The 23,693-nt window shown below is 40.1% G+C and overlaps 2 protein-coding genes across 5 annotated transcripts in view; one reads left to right on the forward strand and one right to left on the reverse strand.

The window, feature by feature from the left end:
• LOC144597434 (ubiquitin thioesterase OTUB2-like) overlaps positions 1–1,912 on the forward strand; it is a 47,000-nt gene extending 45,088 nt beyond the window's left edge. For all 4 annotated transcript variants that reach the window (XM_078406807.1, XM_078406808.1, XM_078406809.1 and 1 more), the window contains one exon: positions 476–1,912. In XM_078406807.1, the coding sequence (XP_078262933.1) occupies positions 476–685 (210 nt within the window). In that variant the 3' untranslated portion in view covers positions 686–1,912. The remainder of the gene's footprint in view (positions 1–475) is intronic.
• On the reverse strand, positions 115–20,808 carry ddx24 (DEAD (Asp-Glu-Ala-Asp) box helicase 24). Its single transcript, XM_078406806.1, has 9 exons — positions 20,746–20,808; positions 16,126–16,827; positions 13,240–13,596; positions 12,120–12,273; positions 10,387–10,902; positions 8,417–8,492; positions 7,555–7,743; positions 2,730–2,859; positions 115–2,206 (listed from the first exon to the last, which is right to left on the reverse strand). The coding sequence occupies exons 2-9, from the start codon at positions 16,817–16,819 to the stop codon at positions 1,965–1,967; spliced, it is 2,358 nt and encodes a 785-aa protein (XP_078262932.1). The 5' UTR covers positions 16,820–16,827; positions 20,746–20,808; the 3' UTR covers positions 115–1,964.
• Positions 20,809–23,693: the final 2,885 nt, after the last annotated feature.

Below are 23,693 nucleotides of genomic sequence, written 5' to 3' on the forward strand. Positions count from 1 at the left end.
AATCTTTGTAAGGTTTAACGGGGAAAATCATTGATGGGAAATGAAATAACCTTTGGACAAAACACCATTCTGGTTTTATGAATCATATTTGCTTGATCATATTTAAGATGCCCATTATTCTTTTTAGAGTGCTTGAAGTACAGCAAAACATTGGAGTTCATCAAAGTTTTAGGAAAGGATCGAGATAAATAACCTGAGAAAAATTGATTAATAGTTCACTTTTCTTCCTCTCATTTTATTTAATACCAATTCATTTCATTTCCAAAGATCATAATATAAAAATAATCATAGTTGAATTTCTGTCCAAAAATATCTTGGCCCATCTCTTAATGTAAAATAAATTGTCTAATTATAGGATTGCTGATATAAGGGTATGGATGGGTGATTGAGATGTGGTGGGGTAATTACTTTCTGCAACCTTGCTCTTGTCAAACTTGTTTTATGTATGTAGTAATGCCTAGTTTCCCTCCCATAGGAAGTGGAACCGATGGCTGTGGAAAGTGACCACATTCATATCACTGCACTGACCCAAGCATTGGGTATATCAATTCAAGTGGAATATATGGACAAAACAGACACTGAAATCAACCATCACATCTTTCCGGAGGGATCAAAGCCTTTGGTCTATCTGCTTTACAAACCGGGCCATTACGATATACTTTACAAAGCGAGCAATACCAAATAGACCTAATTTCTCCTTGCATCTAGAGGTTTTAGTGCTCTGGGCCATGGTTAGTTGGGAGAATGTTTTGATGAGAGAGGACAGGTGCAATATTGGTGGGGAGGAAAATGAATCAAGATTAAGCACCTCTTAGCTATCTTTTGACATACAAAATTAATGTCTATCCCCAACAAAAATCAAGTGCATTTAGAATTTTGTATATATTAGTGGGCATAGTTGTACAAAGTCTATACCATTTTGATATAGCTTTGCAGAAAATAAATTTCTAGTCTAGCTTCCATCATACTTTTAAATTTAGTTTAAAAATCTTCATCCATGAATTAACATTTTCCTATACTTTTTTAAAAAGGAACAGCGCAGAGTCCCCCCACCTCCCTTGTTTAAACTGGATTTGTAGGTTGGGACTCCTCCCTTGTGCCACACTAAATCAACAAAGAGTGAAGTTTCAGCTAGATTTAAGTTGTAATTTTAAAGTAAATTCTACAATGGATTTAATGTACCTGCATCCAATGGTGACAGCTTCATTGTTGACAATTCAATGCTTTTTTGTTCACAACAATGGCTCCTCCTGCTGGAAGGTTGACACCACTAGTCCTGCTTTTAAAACAGGCCATAACTCTGATTCAAACCCCATTTTTGAAAGTGTATGGAAGTTTAATTTGGATTCTGATTTAAACACGTATCTAATGGTGACTAATTCGATATATAAACTGATCCCTTGAGTGGCATATACTGAGTGCAAAAAAATTCTATTTCAAATGAAATCATTGTTTACAAGCAAAGTAACCTGACCATCTTCCACACAAATACATTTTGTATCATCCTCCCAGTCTTGCTTTATAAAGGCCTATACAGAAAAAAAGTAAATGATGCAGTACAACCAAATTCTTGTCAGCTACCTACTTTAAAAATTAGCTTGCAGAAAGGAAAAGCTAAATAATACATAAACTTTCATTTTGTTATTGGATTTCAGTGGTTTGCGTGACCAGTTGCAGGAGGTGGAGCATTTCATCCTAAACAAATTACTACCTAATTAAGCATTGTTCCCATCGTAACAAACTTGTTAGTCACGCTTAATAATCAAAATCCCATGCAACCTTTCAAAATGCTGTATCCTCTTATTGAGGGTATGACGAGGTTGCTCCTAATCTTCATGTTGAAGATGACAGTATTGCGCAAGTTCTGGATTTTTATTAAATGCAATAAATGGTGTACAGCCACTGCACATGTTATTACATATGTTGCCAATTACTAGTTGTATGGGTTATTTAAACAACGTGTCTTAAGATATTTGTTCACATAACCTTTGTCTTTTTTTGAATTTATGCTTTTGAATTGTGGTTAATGCAGTTTCTTGGCTTGCCAATGGCAGAGCAGGCAATCCTAGCCCACCAAATTGTGTTGGATATTTTGTCTTCATGTAGTTCTTAAACACTGGCTGTGAAAGCAAACTCTTTAGTTCTTTCTTCATACCTTTCAACATTCTTTGCCTCAGGATTTCTTCACCATCATTATCCCTTCCACCTGAAAATAAGTATAGTGTTATGTTGAATGTACTCTTCATACATCTTCAGACTTCAATTCAATGTACACCAAATTCAAATCCTTTTGGAATAACAGCTGCTAAGTATATGATCAAAGAGAAAAATATTGATTTTTGTGGTTGTAAAATGAGTAACATTCAGTAATAATGGATCACACTTGAAAATATGCAGAATTGCAAGTGATAAGAGAATGAGGCTTAAAGATTAAATAAGAGATTTAACATTTTCAAGTACCATGATATTTCAGCTTCCATACTATTCTCATGTACTTGTTTCATACTGTATGCAAGATGTTGTATATTAACAAAAATCCTACTTTTCCTCGTCTGAGAAATCAATGGGATTGGCTGCTTGATGACTTTGTTGCTTATTTCTGAGGAGACAAGTGCTGTCAGGAAAAGAGGAAGGCGATGACATAGGGAGTGTAGTGCATCGCAACACTGGATTTATAAGCTAATATGAACACCCGTATGTGTCCAGGCAAATATTAGGTTGTTGCTCACCCATCAGGACATTGTCCTCCAAATCCACCTCAAGCGCTTCAGCAGCTTGCTGAAACCAGCTGTTATGTTGTTGTATTTTATTGTGCTGGTATTCCATCTTTTCTATGCTTCTAGCTATGGTAACACGTGCCTGTAAAGGACAAAGCCGAGAGTTATCTTTTCACAACAGGCCACAATTGCCATTGGTATTTGATTGTATTCTGTGTATTAAAAAAGTAAATATTAAAAAACTAAAGGTACACTGAAATAGGCACGAGCTGTTTAACTCATCAAAGCTCTTCTATCGTTCAATGAGATTATACCTGAGGTATGGCCTAAATCTGTATGCTCATCTTTTCTCTATATCCATTAATACTTTTGATGAACATTCCCAGATTTAAAATTAACATCTAACCAAGCATCAATTTCAATCATTATCTGCACAAAATTGTAGAAACATTTTCTAATTTACACTTGGCTTTTCTCTGCCTACTTATTGGTTTCCCATGATATTTAAAACTTTCACCAAACTTATTTTTGACCTAAATTCACGGAATGCACCCATTGTTGGTGTAGCCTTCTTGCACTTTAGCCCTTGGAATCCAGCTATAATTCTAGTGATTCAAGTTTGCACCACTCCCTCGTGAGGTGTGGATAACTGCTCATTGAACTCCGAGTGACTAAAACATGACTCTCTTTATGCTTTAGTGTAACTTCTACCCGGATCGACTCTCCTAGCTAAACGGCAGTTCAGGTCCACCACCAATTTCCTGGCACCCTTGATTCCAGAGCCTTGCTGGATTATCCATTTTGCCAGACCAACAGAAGTCACGGCCGTGGGGGTGACTGGTTGAGATACCAGCCCGAAAGTCGGCTATGGGAACGGATCTGCCGGCTCCAACTGAGTTGGAGTTACAGAGACCTGGCCACAGGTGGCATATTTGACCCGCCGATTGGCCACGGAAGTCCAGATGACATCAAGGGCGACTGCATCGCCCGGCCTAGGCACCACATTAAAATACATGCCCCACACATCACCTTTAAAATCACCAACTAAAAAAGTAGTTGGTGGAGGGAAAAGAAAAGGGGATGCTGGGGATTATTATGGGAAGAAGGGTGCTTGTGAGATGACCAGCATAGACAGAAGGGAGAAAGGATTGTGGGTTACTCAAGGGTGTGTGGACTCTACATGGGTGAGCCAAGCGAGAATAGGCGAACACTTGTGCTCATCTGCCAGGGCCTGTTAAGAATCTTGATAGCAAGCCATTTAAATTCCTCTTAACGCTCCCATATCGACCTTTGTTTTTGGCCTCCTCCACTGAAAAACAGCACATCATATTACATTTGGGTAGCCAACAACGCACCAGCATAAATGTTGAATTCTCCAAGGTTGGGTAAATCAATCTCTCTCTCCTCCCCTCCCCCCCAACTTTACCTTCGTGAGTAGCTTGTTTTTGCCCTGCATCTCCCTCCTGTCCCCTGTGCACCTGGTTTCTTCCCCCTTTATTCGCTCCTCTCACTGCTCTGGGTCCTTTTTATGACCACAAACCATACCACTTTATTCAATAAATAAAATTGATTAGAGTAGGATTATTATACTGCATATAATAAAAAATAACTGCAGATGCTGGTTTATAGCAAAGATAGATACAAAATGCTGGAGTAACTCAGCGGGTCAGGCATCACCTCTTGAGAAAATGAATGGGTGATGTTTCGGGTCAGGACCCTTTTTCAGACAGAAATGTCACCTATCCATTTTCTCCAGAGATGATGGTACCTGACCCACTGAATTACTCCAGCATTTTGTGTTTATCATCATACTACATCACTGTTTTGAATGCTGTAGATTTTATTTGATAAGCCAAACTAAAAATAAATTCAGATATTTAATTAGGTACCATGCTTACAATGTATATATTGCATTTTTGCCAGCTCCAGTTGTTCTCTTTGGAATGGATGTCAGTATTGATTTTGCATGTGTGAAAAGGTAGTACTATTCGAGGACATGGGTAGGAGTTACCAGGCTTGTCACCATCAGGGGGGCTGAAGCACCACAGCTGCTTTACTTGCTTCAGCCCCCACAATATCTGACTCAACTCTTATACTGTAACCACCCCCAAATTGCAACTATTCACATTGTCTCGAATTATAGGAACTGATTGTACTGGGTAATGTTTTACACGCTAACTTCAAAGTTCAGATTCAAATCATTTAATGAGAGCAAATGTTATATTAATGGAAGGGTAATAGCTAGTGCTGCTTCATCCTCTCACAAAGAACCATAGTTCTTGTATTTAACTGTTAGGACTGTTAAAACTAATTGAAATGGTGTGCATGACCAATAGCAAGGCTTCTAACATGTCTAACATGATAGGCTGGCCCAAAGAGCTGGGGCACATGGAATTTAAATTGTGTTGGCAAACTGGATCCAAAATTGACTTTGTGATAAGAGATAACGGGTAGTGTGTTTGAGGGCTTTCTGACTGGAAGTTTAACTAGTGCTGCACCACAGGGATGGGATTGGTGCAAAGAGCATTGTTGTTTGACATATATACACATGACTTGGATGACGTGGACTGATTAGTAAGTTTGCTGATGACACAAAAACTGGTATAGTAGTCGATAGTGAAGACGATTGTGAAAGGCTGCAGTGGGACATAGAGTTGCTGGAAAGTTAGGTAGAGTGGTGGAATAGTATTTAATCCTGGGACATCAAATACTTACAGAATATATATACATTAAATGGCAGGGATCTCAGGTGTTGATGTTTCGAGAGACATCAAAGTTTATGTCTCCCTGAAAATGTTGACAACAGTTGGATAAGATAGTGAAATAAACATATGTTCTGCTTGCCTTTATAGGCTGAAACATTGACCATAAGAGTTGGAATGTCATGTTGAAGCTGTACAAAACGTTGCTCGGGCCACACTTGGAAAACTGCACAGATCTAATGAAAGTAATACTGGAATTATGTGGTAGCAAGAGAAGAATGCAGAAGAGATTCACCAGGATGTTGTCTATAAGGGGAGATTGGATAGGGTAGAACATAAGAGGCTGAGGGGTGAGCTTATGGAAGTTTATAACATTAATGAATATAGAAAGGGTAGATGGACTCCCGCACCTTTGCAAAATAACAAACTATAGGGTATAGGATTAAGGAGGGGAGAGAGAAATTTAAAGATGAGCAGCAGGTTTTCACACAGGATGGTAAAAAACTGCATTCATCTTGTCTATACCCCTCATGATTTTTTACACCTCTAAACGGCCGCCCTTCACCTCCTATGCTCGAAGGAATAAAGTCCTAGCCTCTCCAACTTCTCCCAATAACTTACACATTTGAACCCTGGCAACATCCTCTTAAATCTTCCCTGCATTCTTTCCTGCTTCCACAAGGTCTGAGGATGCACTTGTTCAGGCCCTGGGGATTTATCAGCTTAATGTGCTTTAAGACTGCCAATTTGTATGTGGTCCAAAACATCACAACTCATTCGCCTTAATTCCTTTGCTTCTATGATCTTCATTAATTATTAAAAATCTCATCCATCTCCTGTGGCTGCATCCATAGACGGCAACACTGATTTTTAAGGGGATCTATTCTCTTCCTTGCACACTTTCACCCTTTACCTTCCCTACCAAATCCATTGCATGCTCTCTTTCTACCCTCCTGATTTCTCTCAAGTGTACTACACCTATTATAATAATTGAGGGATTGCTTTGATCCTCACCGCCTTTATTCCGACCAAAGCCTCAATATCTTCAACCAGGGTTTCCTAAACTACCTTCAACCTAACAGGGAATTCCTGTCCCTGAACTCTTGAAAGCGGATTATTAAAAACTCACTTGCTAGACATCCTTTTACTTTTAACAGGATGCCAGTCGACATCTGAAAGTTCCCATCTAATTCCTCCATAATGGCCGTGCACGAATTTAGGACCTTTAAACTAGTGGACCAAGCATTTAAAAGGCAGAGGGTCGAGGGAATGTGGAACAAGTTGCCAGAGGAAGTAGTTGAGACAGATACTACAACAGCATTTAAAAGACATTTGGACAGGTACATGGATAGGAAGAATTGAGAGGGACATGGGCCAAATGCAGGCAAAAGGGACTAGCTTAGATGGAATATGTTGGTCGGCATGGATGAACTGGGTCTGTTTCCATACCTACGACTCAATTCAGTTTCTTATGATACTTTTCTTTCAGCATAATTAAAGGGCTTTCAAACGTGTTAATCTTTTTATTTTATGCTCTCACCTTCTTTCGTCCTCTTAACCTGCCACCCTGCACATCTCCATGTTCAATAGATCATCCTTGTAATTTCCCCCACCTTCATGGGGCCATCAGTAGACTAATGCTCCTCCTCTGAGTACTGTTCCCTCCGCAACTCTCTTATTCACTATCCACAACTATCCACCCCCCCACACAAATCAAGAGACTCCTCTCATTTACTAACTATATCTTGCTTCTAAAGCATTTAATTCCACCACATATTAAATTAAGGATAGGATTCTGCCATTACCTTTATCTGCCCCATCAATGAGCAACAGAGGTAAGTATTTTTAAATAATTAAATAAATGGCTGCACTGCAAAACATTGCGGAGCATCATGCAAAATATTGTTTTTCACTGATGGAGGATGAAACAGCCCGTTTCTGAAAACTTGAAACAGCTATGGAACAGCAATCTTATGTCAAGATTTTTAATAATGAGGTTCTACTGTTAAGCAACTATATTTTCATTGATTTTTGAAATTAATAAATACTGTTCAGTATGTTCTTTACTAGGATTAATTTGTTTGGTTCAAACCTGATAAGTGGAAAGTAGAAATATAGTACTTTATGATATTTACCTTTATTGCAGACATACATTTAGCTTGTACTGGAAACAGAGGAACGTTTTCATCTTTGCCCAAAGTTTTGCATATCCTCTTAAAATGAACTACATCTCCTGGCCCAACTAACATCAATGCAAGACCTACTTTTGTGGCTCGAGCTGTTCTGCCACTCCTGTGAACATATATCTCAGTGGTACGGGGCAACTGTAGGAAAATCCACATGAATGATAAAAGAGTTAAAGAGTGTATAGATGGTACCAAAACTATAGAAAAAAACAAATTTCTGGGAGATCATAAAATTAGACATAATGTAATATTAAAAGATTAAAAAGGGAAAATTAGAAGTACGATATAAAGCCAGTCAGAAATGTAAAAACAATTATAAGAGTTTCTACCGATACTAAAAAATAGTTCATATATGCCTTAGTCCAACAGAAAGTGCCCATTAATTGATAATGAAGAACGAGAAGATAACCTAAGAATTATAAACATTTATACATTCGTCATTATAGAAAATGCAGATAACAGCCGAGGAATTGAAAAGAATGCATGACTTAGGTGAATTATAATCATCATGGAAGTAGTACAATGTAAATTGTTGGAGCTCTGGGCTGACAGGTCTTTGGATCTTGATGGATTAGATTCTAAATTCTTAAAGAAAGTGCCAAGTAAGATAGTTGATAGTTTTAATTTTCTATGATTCTTTACTTTGGGGGAAGATCACATGATTAGAAAATAGCGAATTTGTATTAGAATAAAGTCTATTTTCTGATGCTCGGGTGCTATGATTTCTACATTTTTCCGTTGTATTATATTTACTAGGAAAATATATTTTAAAATAGATCAGCAAGTTCAGACTTTATTCTTTCAGCCATACCTGATAATGAATAACATGCTGTACATTTGGAATATCCAGACCTCGTGCTGCAACGTCAGTGGTCAATAAAATACAGCTGAAATACAGTGAGACAAATGCACTAAGAAATGTTCAAAATGATTATGAGCTAATTTTCCAGAACACGTTTGCAAAATCAATGAATGCTTTCACAATAATAATATCTAAAATGGTTCCCTCTTCTCAACCCTTTTTGTCACTGAAACAACATTTCATTTATTGTATACATTTCACTGACTTTCAAAAGGAAATTGCGAAGCTTATCATTTTTTTTAAAACAGCTTGCGTCATGCTTTATGAAGTTTATTTTACATTTTGTCCTGCTGCATTTCAGCCGGCTGTACTTTATTTCCATTACCTAACTCAGAAAGCTATTGTCTAGCAGGTTAATTTGAACAAATGTGTTCACAGATGTGTATATCACCTTCTTCAAGCAATTAACATTATAGTGCAGAAGACAAAATATGTCAAGAAAAGGTCACCTGGACTCTTAAGCTTGTTCTGCCATTCACTGTGATCATGGTTGATCTAGGCGGGCCTCAAATACTCTTCAAATATGCCAGTTCCCCATAACCCCTGATTCCACCTGAAATATTTCTATCGATCTAGCCTCTGCAACCCTTTAAGATAAAGAATTCTAGAGGTTCACAATTGTCTCCTCTCATCCTAGGAATTAGCCTGGTGAATCTCGTTTGCACTGCTTTGAATGCTTTATGCTTAAGGTAAAGGGACCAAAACTGCACAGTATTCCAGGTGTGGCTTCACCAATATTAATGAAACTTCACTATTTCTAAACTGTTTTGCAATAAAGGCCAAAAATGCTGTTTTCCAAAAAAAGCTTTCTCGCCTCTCAAAATGACTGCTCACCAACTTTTACTTTTGAAGGTAAAAAGACATAATCTCCCACAATAAGCTGGCCAGATTATCCAGCCTCCAGAGCTCAAATGCTGCGGTCTTAAAAACAGTGAGAAAATCTAAAACCTCTGAATTACAAGGTTTATCCATTTTCACAAGTGCCCTGCCGTGCCGGCAGTGGAAGGTGAGGGGGGAAATTGCCAGCCATGAACAGATTGCGAATTCACCTCCTGTGCCCTCAAAAGTGCCCTAATGTGATCGAATCGGGAAATGGGACACGGCAACTTGGTGGAGGTGTAAGTGAGCAGATTGAGTGACATTTACAAGGAATGGCGGCGGATTGAGCCGACGGCATCAATCTGGGCCAGACTGGCCCCTATTTCATCAAAATGTGTAAGAAGGAACTGCAGATGCTAGTTTAAAATTGAAGATAGACACAAAATGCTGGAGTAACTCAACAGGACAGGCAGCATCTCTGGAGAAGGAATGGGTGACATTTCAAGTCGAGGCCCTTCTTCAGTCTGAAGGGTCTCGATCTGAAACATCACCCATTCATTCTCTCCAGAGATGCTGCCTGTCCCGCCGAGTTACTCCAGCAATTTGTGTCTATCCCTATTTCATCAATACAGGGCCGCCAGGACACCAGGCCTTGAAGTGAGAAAATAATTTGCATATTTCCTTGGGCAGAGATTACTTTTCAGACACTTTTTGAAAGATGGCACCGGAACATGGCAACCCTCTGTGTACTGCCTCGTCACTAGTTGCCGCACCCTGCCTGTTAACCTCTTGTGTACTAGTTTACCTAGATCTCTATGTACTTCACTCATTTAGTTTCTATTTAGACAATAATCCACCATTTTGGTCCCTCCAAATTCATGACCTCACAGTTGCCTACACTGAGTAAGGTTTGCTAAGGTTTTGCCCAACCTACATCCCATTGCAGGGTCACAATAATCTTATCACAACACAACCTTCCAACTATCGTGTAATCAGCAACACACACACAAAGGGTACATGATCAAAAATGTTCAAATCCGCTCCATCTAAGTTAAGAGCTTCATGTATTTACAACAAACCTCACACTTTTGGAAGCTTACCTCTCTCTTTCAGCAAATCTTTCTAAATTCTTCAACCTCTGTTTCTGGTGCATGTTTGCATGTAGCGGTAGAGGACAGCATTCCAAAATAGTGAGCAATGCATTCAGACGCTTGATACAATCTATACTATTTGCAAAGACCATTGTCCGACCAGGATACTGAAGTAGGAAGTAATATAGATAGATATCTTTTTCCTCTATCTCACAATGGATTCTGGTTTCAGTGAGGGTCTCAACGGTACCCTCTTTCCTTGATAAATCAATGACTTTTGGTTTTCCTTTGATGCCTACTTTTTGCATAAGAGCTTCTAATTTTGTTTCTGCATTTATTTTTTTCATATTTTTCTTTCCCAATACTCTTGCAGGAGCTTGATGAACCATGGTTAAAGTGGCAGAAAATACAAAAGTTCTTCTTTTAGGGTGGTACTCCTTGTCATGCAGCAGTTCTAGAAGATGAGATAGTTCTGCAAAATGTCCCTTCTCAACCATGCGATCTGCTTCATCGATCACCAGGCACCTTTATCAATTGGACAACAAAGTTATTCAGAATTTGTCTTTTCATAGTGACATTTTTTTTTTAAATGCATCTATCGGCTCCTGTAATTTACACAATATACCTTCATAGAAAATACCCTGGATGAAATTTTAATTCAGGTCCTATGTGCACCTGGAGAATATTAACCATGTCACAGGAGATATGTTATTTTTTTCATTTAAGTAGTTAACAAAAATGCTAATGCATGCTTTAATCCGATCAATACAATTACACAAACTACAATAGATTATTCAAGGTACAGACAGTAATTCACAAATTTCAAGTGAATTGAGTTAATCTTATCTGGCACATTGTCTTCGGATTACCAATCCTGTAACAGCCAATGACTAATATCAAGAATGCAATTTGTTATAACATCAATGAGAATTTGAATTCATTCAAAGTCTATAAGTTAAAAGGGGAGCCCGGCACACTCTGATTATTGTAAAAACTCATCGAATTCATCAATGTCTTTCATTGTAGGGAACTGGCCATTTGTACACAATCTCTTTGTGGTTTTACTTCTCATACCAAAGTATAGCAGTCAGATAATGGTGTATTCAAGCTGCAGACTTTCAGTGCATACGTTATGCTAATATATTAATCCAATTACCAGGAAGCAGTCAGTGGGTCAAGCAGCATTTGTGGAGGGAAAAGGTTTAAAGTAACGTTTCAGGGCAAGAAGCAATTTACAGATTTTGCCTCTGCTGATGTTGCTTGATCTGCTGAGTTCTTCTAGCATTTTCTTTAGTCCTGGATTCCATAAGTGTGTTTTATCCCAGGTTCATACTTCTGCAGTCATCCTTGTCATCCGCTGTATTATCACATACTGTACAAAAACCACATTGTTGCAATTGCCATCTTAGACACCTTTCATTTATATTCTGTTTTCTAAGGTAGGTGTAAAAGATCTTCTGGTATAACAAAGGATTCTGGCAAATTCATCCATCGAATGTCACAAAAATAATTTAGTTATTTATCTCAATTTTATTTGTAGCATGTGCCCGGAAACTAATCCATTAACTTAACAAATATTGCTGAGAAGCAGTTAATAGATTGTGAAATATTAAGATATTTTATAAATGTGGAAAAAAAAGTAAATCCATGGTTTTTCTTTCAACCATTGTATAATCAGTTACAAATGTTATTTGATAATGCATTATTGCCACTTCAACATATCAAAATTGACCGTGGCTCACCTGAGCTGTTTCAAATGACAGAGATGTGGATGTCTTTCCTTTATCAGTTTCCATAGCCTCCCTGGTGTTGCAATCACAATTTCTGGCCTACGATTCAAGATCCTTTCCTGTTTCTGGGCAGCCATTCCTCCAACTAGCATTGCAGTTTTGATTCCTATTAAAGTATAGATTCAGGGTTTATTAATTCATCAGTGAAGAGGAAACCATCTGCAAATTTTTAAAAAAGCACAGCAAGCAAATAGGAAGGAAAATAGTATCTTAGCCATTATTGTAAGGAGATGCAGTCTAAAACAAAGTCATGCTACAAATACAGAGGGCTTTTGGGTCCATTCCTGGGGTTGTATGTATAGTTTTGATCTAATTATCCAGAGATATATTTCCCAAGAGGGTGTGCAATTAAAGTTCAGTAAATCAACTCCTGGAATGAGAAGGCAAACCAAAGAAGACCAAGAAGAATAGTTCAGCATTTTATAATTTAGTAAAATGAGAAGTGGAATAGATGCCTGGAGGCTAATTTCTCTGTTCTGGAGAACGTAGAACAAAAGGTACAGTCCATGGATTAAGGAGCAAGAGGGAATGAAAGGAGTAAGAAAGAACTGCAAATGCTGGTTTAAATCGAAGGTAGGCACAAAATGCTGGAGTAACTCAGCAGGACAGGCAGCATCCATTCCTTCTCTCCAGAGATGCTGCCTGTCCTGCTGAGTTACTCCAGTATTTTGTGTCTACCTAAGAGGGAAATTAAAATATTTTTTTAAATACTGAGGTATAATACTGAGATTTCCACAAACTTATTTGTTAAGGCATCCAGCAGCAAAACAAAATTAACAAGGCAATTAATTTAATTGAAAATTATTAATTTAGTCTATTGAATTTAGTGGAATGTAGAGTGATGTTCCTTCTCATTTGCATGCCATCAGAAGTGTAGCAAGGTAACCACATTAGCAATGTGGTTCTTTTGATTGTATACAAATAGCAAAATGGTTCATTTAAAATGGTACATCCATTGGATTCTGGTCACTGCCAATACAAATGCAGCATTCAACTGAATCACTTTCAAAATACAAATAAGACCTAAAGTAACATTACTAAGCTGCATAATCTTGCAATTAACATTACCTACCTGTGAATTTGGTGACTGCATCAATGTGATGTTTTACCTGGACAGCTAGTTCCCTTGTTGGAGTCAGGACCAAGCCCAAGAGTGGATTTACAGCATGAGAAGCCTCAAAGTCAAAATGTACATCGTCAATCACTTTTACACAACCCAAGTCGTGATTCTCTTCATTTGTTTCCACCTCTTCACATTCCTCCAGATCTTCACTGTTAATTTTCATTAGGTTGCCAGTGAATGGTTCATCACCTTCATTAGCATCCTGATTCCCTTCCTCGTTTTCCTTCAATTTGGCATCTTTAGCTTGCCTCCACTCCAATATAAAGTGGATCATGGGAATGGCAAATGCCAGTGTTTTGCCACTACCTACAAATTAAAAAGAAAAGGAGCTGCTTAATTCGTCTTGAATGGCATTTCTAGAATGTGAGAATTCAAGACAAATAACCAGTATTATAATTAAAATCCTGAATTTCCAGAATTTTTATATAGATGAATCTAACAAAAATTGCTTCTTTATTATATAATACCTCTCGATGTATTTTCTACGTTTTTGGATTCAACACGCCACAATAAAAACTTGATTAGTTAATTTGCTGAAAAAATGCTGGAAAAAGTCAGCAGGTTAGGCAGTAACTGGAAAGAGAACCAGTTAACGTTTCAGGTCTGGGACCTTTCATCAAACTTTGAATGGAATTTGTTCATCAATTTTAAGTAAACATCTCATTCCTATTGTAAATACCTTTTTTAAAATCATGATTCACCGATAGACTGCAAAAAAAGAGCAGGGTCTCTATTTCATTTCAAGGTTGATGGCCTGAATGTAGGATACAGACTTAATGAATTGGGGATAAAGTCACAGTAAGAGATACTCAGCAATACTGAACTCTAATCATGAAACAGAATCTGAGTTTGGTTCTACAATGCAGAGATCCGATTTTCCTATGAATACTGTACTGATTGCAGCACAGTAAATTAGAAGTACAAATTAATCAGTGCTTCACCTGAATGATTTGGATGCAAATCTCGGAAGCATGATCTGGAAGTTTTCAGATGATGGCTCAGCAGATGATGAGGAAGGTTATCTAAGGCTGTGGCATGATATTGATCAGCTGGAAAGTTGGACAGAGCAATAGCAAATGGAATTTAATCTAGCAAGTGGAAGGTGATGCATTTTGCGAGAACAAAAGAATATGACGTACGCAGTAAATGGTCGTGTAGATGAGTAGGGGAATCTTGAAATACAATCTACAGATTCTTTAAAGTGGCAGCATAGGTGGATACGATGATGAAGAAGTAACATGAGATACTTGTAATCATTAGCCTTGGCTTCGAATATAAGACCTGGGACAGCATGTTACAACTTTATAAAACAATGGAATATTCCACGCTTGGAATATTGTGTGCAATTCTAGTCATGACACCTTAGGAAGGGTGTGAATGTGCTCGAGAGGTTGCATTGGAGATTCAGAAAGATAAGATTCTGGCATTTCAGTTACAAAGAGAGATTGGATAGGCTGGCTTTGTTTTCACTGAAATTAACAAAACCGAGGGTGATCTGATAGAGATTGCATGGTGGGGTTCTCCAAGGCAAGAGGGCATAGGTGGTAAAAGGTTTAGAGGGGAAATATGTCACACAGGGAGTGGTTGTGGTCTGGAATATGCTGCCTGAAGAGATAGCATAGGCAGATATGCTTGTAACAATTCAGAAGCATCTGGACAAGTAGTTGGAATTTCTGAACAATTTAAGACTATGGACAATGTGGGTAAATGGAATCAATGTAGAAAAGTGCAAAGGATGGCGTGGACCTGATGGATCAAAGGTCTTGTAGCTGTACCATTATGCATTAATTCTTAATCCCATTCCTATTCTGACATGTTTTCCAATGGATTCTTACACATACAAGGCCCAATGTAATTTCAAACAACATTCCATCTTTCAACTTGGTACATTAAGGCACTCAATTTACCACTGAATTCAACAATTTCAGATAACCAATCTTTGTAGTTTAGAGCAAACTAGGCTAGTTCTGATCAAAATTCATTAGCCCCTCTCTCCCGATATGCCCGGCCTGCTGTGTATTTCTCCTATTCTGTTTTAATTAACCCATATGTAGTATGACTAACCTATATTTGGGATTAACTAAACTCTGCAAATTTGTACTCTAAACCATCAAGTGTGCATCTTATCTATACAAAAATAAAATTACCTAAACAAGTTTTCTTAAGCTTTCAATGAATGAATGGACTAAAATGTTGTTTGTCGGATCCAGCAGCTTTTTTTATATTATACAAGCTAATGTCAGCTTGGGTCATTCAGTGGCAGCAATTTCATGTAAATCAGCATCTTTCAGATCCACAAAACGAGTTCAGCACATGATTTTGATTGACACCTCAGTGCCATATAGCAGTGTTGCAGTGCTAATTTTTTAGGTGCCAGAGTGGCCGCTGTTAAATTCCTCACTAGTTAAAATTCCCCACTGTTTATTTGGCTTTTTTTACAAAGGTGAGCTCCGGCAGCATTGCACCCCTGCATATAGAGGGAATGGTGCACTATTCAACATGTCTAAAATATGGATAATTTGACTGTTCAAGTGCAACTGATATCTTAACATTGGTATAAAAAAATGTTCTTCCAGGACTCTGGCCAATGTTCACTCCTAAACCAATGAGCTGCTTAAGCAGGCTATTTGGCAATTTACCTAATTTTATTTGTAAGGCCTAGCTGAGTTTAAGGAGACTGTCATATTGTTCGACTTAATAACACTCTCTATAATTAGGGTATTCCACCAGATGAAAAACCAAGATAAATGGAAGTCCTTTCCTATGCCTCAAAAAACAAAGTTAACCACTTATTCATTATCTATTTATGACATTTTATACAATTATAGTACTAACCTGTTTCTGCAGCACCAAGAATATCTAGTTTATCTCTAATAGCAGGTGGCAGAACCAAGGCTTGGATTGGAGTAGGAGCACTGTAACCAAGAGAACTCAGAGCCTGAAGTACTGGCTCTGGGACAAACAAATCTTTCCAGGCAGAAACATCAGCTGCCTGCTCAGATAAACATGAATGTTTTGTCCAGTTTTTCACTTTCTCATCTAGCCTGGAGGACTGAGAAGCTTCAGCCCTAATCTGCTTCTTTTTCTTTCTCTTTGGATTTACAGCAATATTTGTTTCCGCTCCACCTGTCCCATTTTTATCTGAACATTCAAATTTGTTAACATCTTCTGAAAGATTAACACTTTCCTCCACTTCGACAGGTTGATTGTTCAATTTTTTATTTTTCCTTTTTATCTTTATTTTTGTTGCTGCTGTTGGTAAATCATCTCCACTGATTTTCTGTTTCTTTGGTGTAGATTTTAACTCCTCCGAGTTATCAGAAGCTCGTTTTTTGGCTTTCTTCTCTGATGATTTCCTAGTATTAATCAATTTATAATCTGTAAGCTCTTCACAACAGACCAGCCCTTCCAAATCTTCTTCACCGAAACGGCTGGCATCTATTGTAATTGGCTTCCATTGCCCTGTCACTTTAATTTTCTTCTGCTGGGGTTTTGGCGATTTTGGAAACCTTTTTTTTCCTTCTTTCATTTTGACCTCTAAGACAAAAGCAAAATCAGTTCATAAACTTGTTATGCTGCAAGTGCTAAGGTGTGTTTTTCACAACTAGTAGACTGAAATAACAATAAAAAAGCAACATTTCTGATATATAAATATTTAATTCCACTGTTTTTAACTGCACCAAATTATGAACAAGTAACCGATAGCTAGTGCAAGTGCACATAACTTCTGTTTTTTAAAGCATAGATTCTTATCATTACGCTATATTGGCAGCAGACTGAATAGACTGAACCTGGAATCTTTTTTTAAATTGCATGTGGATTTTGTCAGGAAGGCCAATATTTTTTGGGAAACCCATCACAAATTCTCCTCCAGAAGTGGGTGAGAGACCCCCTTCAGATCCTGTATTCCTAATGGTGAAAGTACTCCCATACAGAAATTCAGAGGTACACTTGCAGGCAGTGGGGATCCCAGGCACTTGCTAACCTTCTGGGTATTAGAGGCTGCAGAATTCAAAATGCAAAGAAGGGTTAATGAATTGTTGCAGTGCAATCTATGTACTACATAATGTGGTCATTGTGGGGGAATGTCAAGGTGGCTGCTTTAACTTAGCTGGTGATGGATTCCTTGAGTGTCCTTGGAATTTCACCCATGCAAGTACAGAAAATAATTCACTGCATTTTTAAACTTATGCAATGTAGATAGATGATGGAAAAAATTGGGTCATCATGCGATGATTCATTTGCCACACAACACTTAGTAGGGGATCTGCTTACTCACATGTTACAACATGGAAGGAGGCCATTCTACACATACCAGCATCCTGCAGAGCAATCCTATCAGTTCCCCTCCCCTCCTGTTTCCCTATAATCCTGCAACTTTTATTGTCTTACTTGCCTATAAATTAATTTGATTCTTTATGCAAGGTCTTGCACTAAGCAATAATTCACCAATTTACCTACAAACATATCTTCTGGATGTGGGAGGAGACATGGAGACTCAGGTGAAATCCACATGGTCACAAGAAAAACATGCATACATGCAAACTCCATAAAGATGGAACCGAATCAAGATCAAATTTAGGTCCCTGGAGTTGAGGACTCATTCTATGCTGCACACATTAGAAAGACTCCAACCAGTAGAAAGTCCCCTGAGCTTCAGTTTCACTGTGGTGTCCTAATGCCACAAATGCATTACTATTACCAAGACCATCCTCAAACTTCAAGAACTGTTCCTTCCTCACTGCTATCAAACTCTTGAATGGACCTCTCACATGCTATGGGCAACATAGTGGAGCAGCTGGTAGAACTGTTGCATCACAGCACCAAAGACTCAGGTTCAATCCTAACCTCTGGTGTACTGTCTGTGTGGAGTTTGCACATTCTTCCTGCAACTGCATAGGTTTCCTCTGGCTGCTCCGGTTTCCTCCTGCATACCAAAGACGTGCAGGTTTATAGATTGATTAGCCTGTGTAAATTGCCCATGTGTAGGGAGTGGTTACAAAAGTGGAATAACATACTAGTGTGGACGGGTGATTGGTTAGCTTGGACTTGATGGGCTGAAGGGCCTGTTTCCATGCTGCGTCTCTAAATGAAACAATCAACCTCATTGTAGCATTTGCACTTTTTCTCAACTGCACTTTCACTATAGCTGCAACACTATTTTGCATTATTTTTCCTTTTACACTACCACTATATTTACTCATACATGGTATAATCTGCCAAGATGTACAGAAAACAAAGTTTTTCCACTGTATCTTGGTATGAGTGACAATGATGAACTAATACCAACACCCTCATGATCATCATCGAACAAAAACCTTGACTGGGGAGCCAAAATTATGCTATCGCTGGATGTGCATATTCTTTGGGTTTATTCACTTTTGGGTGAAAACAGTAACTAAGCCGAGTCACAAAAGGCTGAAAATGCTGGAATCTTGAAAAAAACAAACTGCTGGAGAACTCAATGTATCAGGCAGCATCTGTGGAGGGAAAGAGACAGAAACATCGTTCGAAGGTGGGATACTTTTACGGATTGCACACTTGAGGAACTCCACCGAAACTGAAAGCATCTTTGGTAAGTAACGACTGCCTAGTTACACCAATGAGCCCACCTCCATTTAACCTGGAAACCCTGGACAGCGCAGGGTAATGCACAGCACGAGGTGTCATCGGCAGTCCATCGGCTGCGTTCCTCAGGCTGGAAACCTGCTCGCAAGACATAGGAGCAGAATTCGATCATTCAGCCCATCGAGACTGCTCCACCATTTGATTTACCTGTGCCTCTCAACCCCATTCTCCTGCCTTCTCCCTGTAAACTTTGACAGCCTTAACCAAGAATCTGTCGAAGATACTACTTCCAGTCCGAGTAAGGGTTCGGACCAGAAACGTTACCTATTCTTTTTCTCCTGAGATGCTGCCTTACTCAGAGTTACTCCAGCATTTTGTGTCTATCTCGGCATAAAGAACCTGTCGACCTCCGCTTTAGAAATAAATACCCAATGACATGGCCTCCACAGCCGTGTGTGGCAACGAATTCCAGCGATCGCCATGGTGATTGCAAAGCAGCCCCCTTTCTGGGAGCTATCTACAGTACCACGTTTGGTTGGCCGCCAAGGAATTTACACGCAAGAGCCAAACTGTCATGTCTGACAGCTCTGGTCGGGTACGATTGGGTCAGGTCCAATCCGGTTGGGTATGTGTGTAGAAGTTGGGAGTTCATGTTGCAGTTATCTTAGACGTTGGTGAGGCCGCATTCAGAGTATTGTGTTCAGTTCTGGGCACCGTATTATAGGAAAGATATTGTCAAGCTGTAAAGGGAAGAGAGAAGATTTAGGAGGATGTTGCCAGGACTAGAGGGTCTGAGCTGATGGGAGAGGTTGAGAAGACTGGAACTCTATTCCTTGGAGCACAGGAGGATGAGGGGTGATCTTATAGAGGTGTACAAGATCTTGAGAGGAGTAGATCGGGTAGATGCACAGAGTCTCTTGCCCAGAGTAGATGAATCGAGGACAAGAGGGCATAGGTTTACGGTGAAGGGGAAAGGATTTAATAGCAATCTGAGAGGTAACTTTTTCACACAAAGGGCAGTGGGGTGTATGGAACAAGCTGCCAGAGGAGGTTGCTGAGGCAGGGACTACCCCAACTTTTAAGAAACATTTCAACAAGTACATGGATAGGTCAGGTTTAGAGGGATGTGGACCAAACGCAGGCAGGTGGGACTAGTATAGATGGGGCTGAATGGCCTATTTCCACGCTGTATCACTCTATGATCAGGGTCAGGGTGAGGTTAGATGCAAATTGGAGGAACAGCGTCTCATATTTTGTTTGGGCAGCTTACAGCCCAGTGGTATATTGATTTCTCTAACTTCGCGTAGCCCTGGCGGAATTCCCTCTCTCTTTCTATCACTCCGCCGCCCAAGTCGCACCAGCTTCTCGTTTCCACCCAACAAACAGCATGTTGCCTTTATCATCGTTACTTTTTTTTTTTTTTGCATATCTGTCATTCGTTGTTCTTTATCTCTCCACATCGCCGTCTGTATCTCTCGTTTCCCTATAATTCCCTAACTAGTCTGAAGAAGGGTCCCGACCCGAAGCAAGTAAAAGCTGGAATTCTAGAAACACTCAGTCACAGAGGCCAGCCGATAGCAGTGGAGGTTGCAAAATGAAGGTGAGAGTCAGGGTTAAAGTAGACACAAAATAGCTGGAGTAACTCAGCGGGACAGCCAGGCAGCACCACTCTGCTGGAGAGAAGGAATGGGTGACGTTCCTGAAGAAGCGAGGGTCGAGACCCGAAACGTCACCCATTCCTTCTCTCCACGAGATGCTGCCCGTCCCGCTGAGCCTGAGTTACTCCAGCTTTTTGTGTCCATCTTCGGATTAAACCAGCATCTGTATGTAGCTCCTTTCTACACGGTCACGGGTCCGATCCGCCGCTTGAAGCGACGGTGACTTTACCTGAGTGAGCAACGCCGTCCGTCCACCAGCTGAACACGCGCCCTCCTGTCGCCCCCGCTGGCCGCGTCACCCGGCAACCACCAATCGCACGCCGCGACACTGCGAGGTGCGTCGAGAGAAAGGATAAACTTTATTGACACATTTATTCACAAAATGCTGGAGTAACTCAGCAGGTCAGGCAGCACCCCAGGAGAGAAGGCATGGGTGACGTTTCGGGTCGAGACCCTTCTTCAGACTGATGTCAGGGGGGGCGGGACAAAGGAAGGATATAGGTGGAGGCAGGAAGATAGAGGGAGATCTGGGAAAGGGGAGGGGAAGAGAGGGACAGAGGAACTATCTAAAGTTTGAGGTCGATGTTCATACCACCTGGCTGTAAGCTGCCCACTGGGAATGGGAGGGGGAGTTGAAGTGCTCTGGCCACCGGGAGATCAGTTTGGCCAACGCGGACCGAGCGCAGGTGTTGAGCGAAGCGATCGCTGAGCCTGCGTTTGGTTTCGCCGATGTAAATAAGTTGACATCTGGAGCAGCGGATGCAATAGATGAGGTTGGAGGAGGTGCAGGTGAACCTCTGTCTCACCTGGAAAGACTGTTTGGGTCCTTGGATGGAGTTGAGGGGGGAGGTAAAGGGACAGGTGTTGCATTTCCTGCGGTTGCAGGGAAAATGCCCGGGGATGGGGTGGTTTGGGTAGGAAGGGATGAGTGGACCAGGGAGTTACGGAGGGAACGGTCTCTGCGGAACGCAGAAAGGGGAGGGGATGGGAAGATATGGCCAGTGGTGGGGTCCCGTTGTAGGTGACGGAAATGTTGGCGGATGATTTGTTGGATATGCTGGCTGGTGGAACTTTATTGACATCGTGTGACCAGGAGATTGAGTTGGGGGCATCTTTCGGCTGCTGACTGGAGCAGGATCTCCACACCGGCCACAAGGCAAGGGCTCTGTATTAGCGAGGTTCACGTTCATTACTAAATAAATGTCCTGCCAAGAACTTATAGTGCTATTTCTAGCTGTTCGTGACAAGTCAAAACACTACATCCTAAAATTTAGCCTAGAGAATCTCATTAGGACTACTTCCAGTGCTGGAATATCCTTTCCTAAAAGGATAAAACCGTGCTGTTAGTCCTCATAATGTCATAAGTAATAGGAGCAGAATTAAGCCATTCGGCCCATCAAGTCTACTCTGCCATTCAACCGTGGCTGATCTATCTCCCTCCTTACCCCATGCTTCCTCCCTCCTGCCTTCTCCCCATAACCCCCCGACACCAGACTAATCAAGAATCTATCTGCCTCTGCTTTAAAAATATCCATTGACTTGGCCTCCACAGCCTTTTGTGGCAAAAAAATCCACAGATTCACCACCCTCTGACCAAAGAACATACTCCGTATGTGAGCTCACTGACACCATGCACAACTGTAATAAAACCTCTGATTTTTATATAAGCAGATACTGGTTGTTAGATGACTGAAATAAGTGGAGGTGGAAAAGTTGAGAAAAGGAAGGGAAGAATAAAAAAAATAGACCACATGTTGAGGGAAGGGTGAAAAATTAGCAATTAAGCTTTAGAAATAATTTAGCTCCAGCAAAAGTAGGAAGGTGTGTCTATCAGTGTATCAAAAAACAAAAGAGGTAAGGGAAGGGCCTGAGTAAGATTGGAATGGAGAATATTATACATTACATAAGAGGCAGAAAAACTTGGACCACACATAGGTTCCCTTAACAACAAACTTTATTTGAAACAGGTCAATAAATACAAAACAGAACTACTTAAATCTGAGAACATCTTGCAGGCAGGTGAGAGTGATCATGGATTGGCACCAGACTGGCCTCAGGGGAGAGATTATCAGAGGGCCCCGAAATGGAAAAGACTCAAATGCAGGCTCACCGTGAAGTACTGAAGAAAACCCAAAATCCAGATGCAAATGGAACTGAAAGATGTAGGCCAGGAACCGACAGAGCTCAGAACTGCTATCAAACCAACAGAAGGGCGGCACGGTGGCGCAGCGGTAGAGTTGCTGCCTTACAGCGAATGCAGCGCCGGAGACTCAGGTTCGATCCTGACTACGGGTGCTGCACTGTAAGGAGTTTGTACATTCTCCCCGTGACCTGCGTGGGGTTTCTCCGAGATCTTCGGTTTCCTCCCACACTCCAAAGACGTACAGGTTTGTAGGTTAATTGGCTGGGCAAATGTAAAAATTGTCCCTAGTGGGTGTAGGATAGTGTTAATGTGCGGGGATTGCTGGGCGGCGTGGACCCGGTGGGCCGAAGGGTGTTTCTGCGCTGTATCTCTAAAAAAAGAAAATGCTGAGCTGATTAATCAGCACCCAATTGGTCATGATCTCAGGTATTTATACCCTGATAGATTAGGGGAGCAGATTAAATGCAGGTGTAACTCCTAATAGCTCAGGGGAGGAATGTGGAAAGAGTCTCAAATGTCTGGAGGCATAGCAAGTGTGACAGAGATAAAGAACTGCACAGGTAGGGGTGAAGATATTGGATTGAATATTCAAGATGAAAAAGAAACAATAAATTCAAGTGTACTGTAAATTCTATTTGAAATTTGATATTCTGATACTCTCATAGAAAGACAGGATTTTCTTGTTTGAGTTGAGGTAGAAAGTGAGGCAGAGCTAATGTTTCTAGTCAATCATCTTTTTTCAAAGGAAGAAGTTATATCTATGAAATGTTATCATATCATATCATATATATACAGCGCGGAAACAGGCCTTTTCGGCCCACCAAGTCCGCGCCGCCCAGCGATCCCCGCACACTAACACTATCCTACACCCACTAGGGACAATTTTTTACATGTAAGAAATATCAGGCAAGGGAGTTGAAAAGGAAAGTTTCATAATGGAGTGCAAGATTAGATAGGTTAGATTTCCTGACCTGTTATCTACCTCACTAGACATCCTTCAGCATATTTTATCAGACTTCAATTTTATATCTTTA

This window comes from Rhinoraja longicauda, chromosome 10 (genome assembly GCF_053455715.1).
Source record: "Rhinoraja longicauda isolate Sanriku21f chromosome 10, sRhiLon1.1, whole genome shotgun sequence".
NCBI classification, from domain to species: Eukaryota; Metazoa; Chordata; class Chondrichthyes; order Rajiformes; family Arhynchobatidae; genus Rhinoraja; species Rhinoraja longicauda.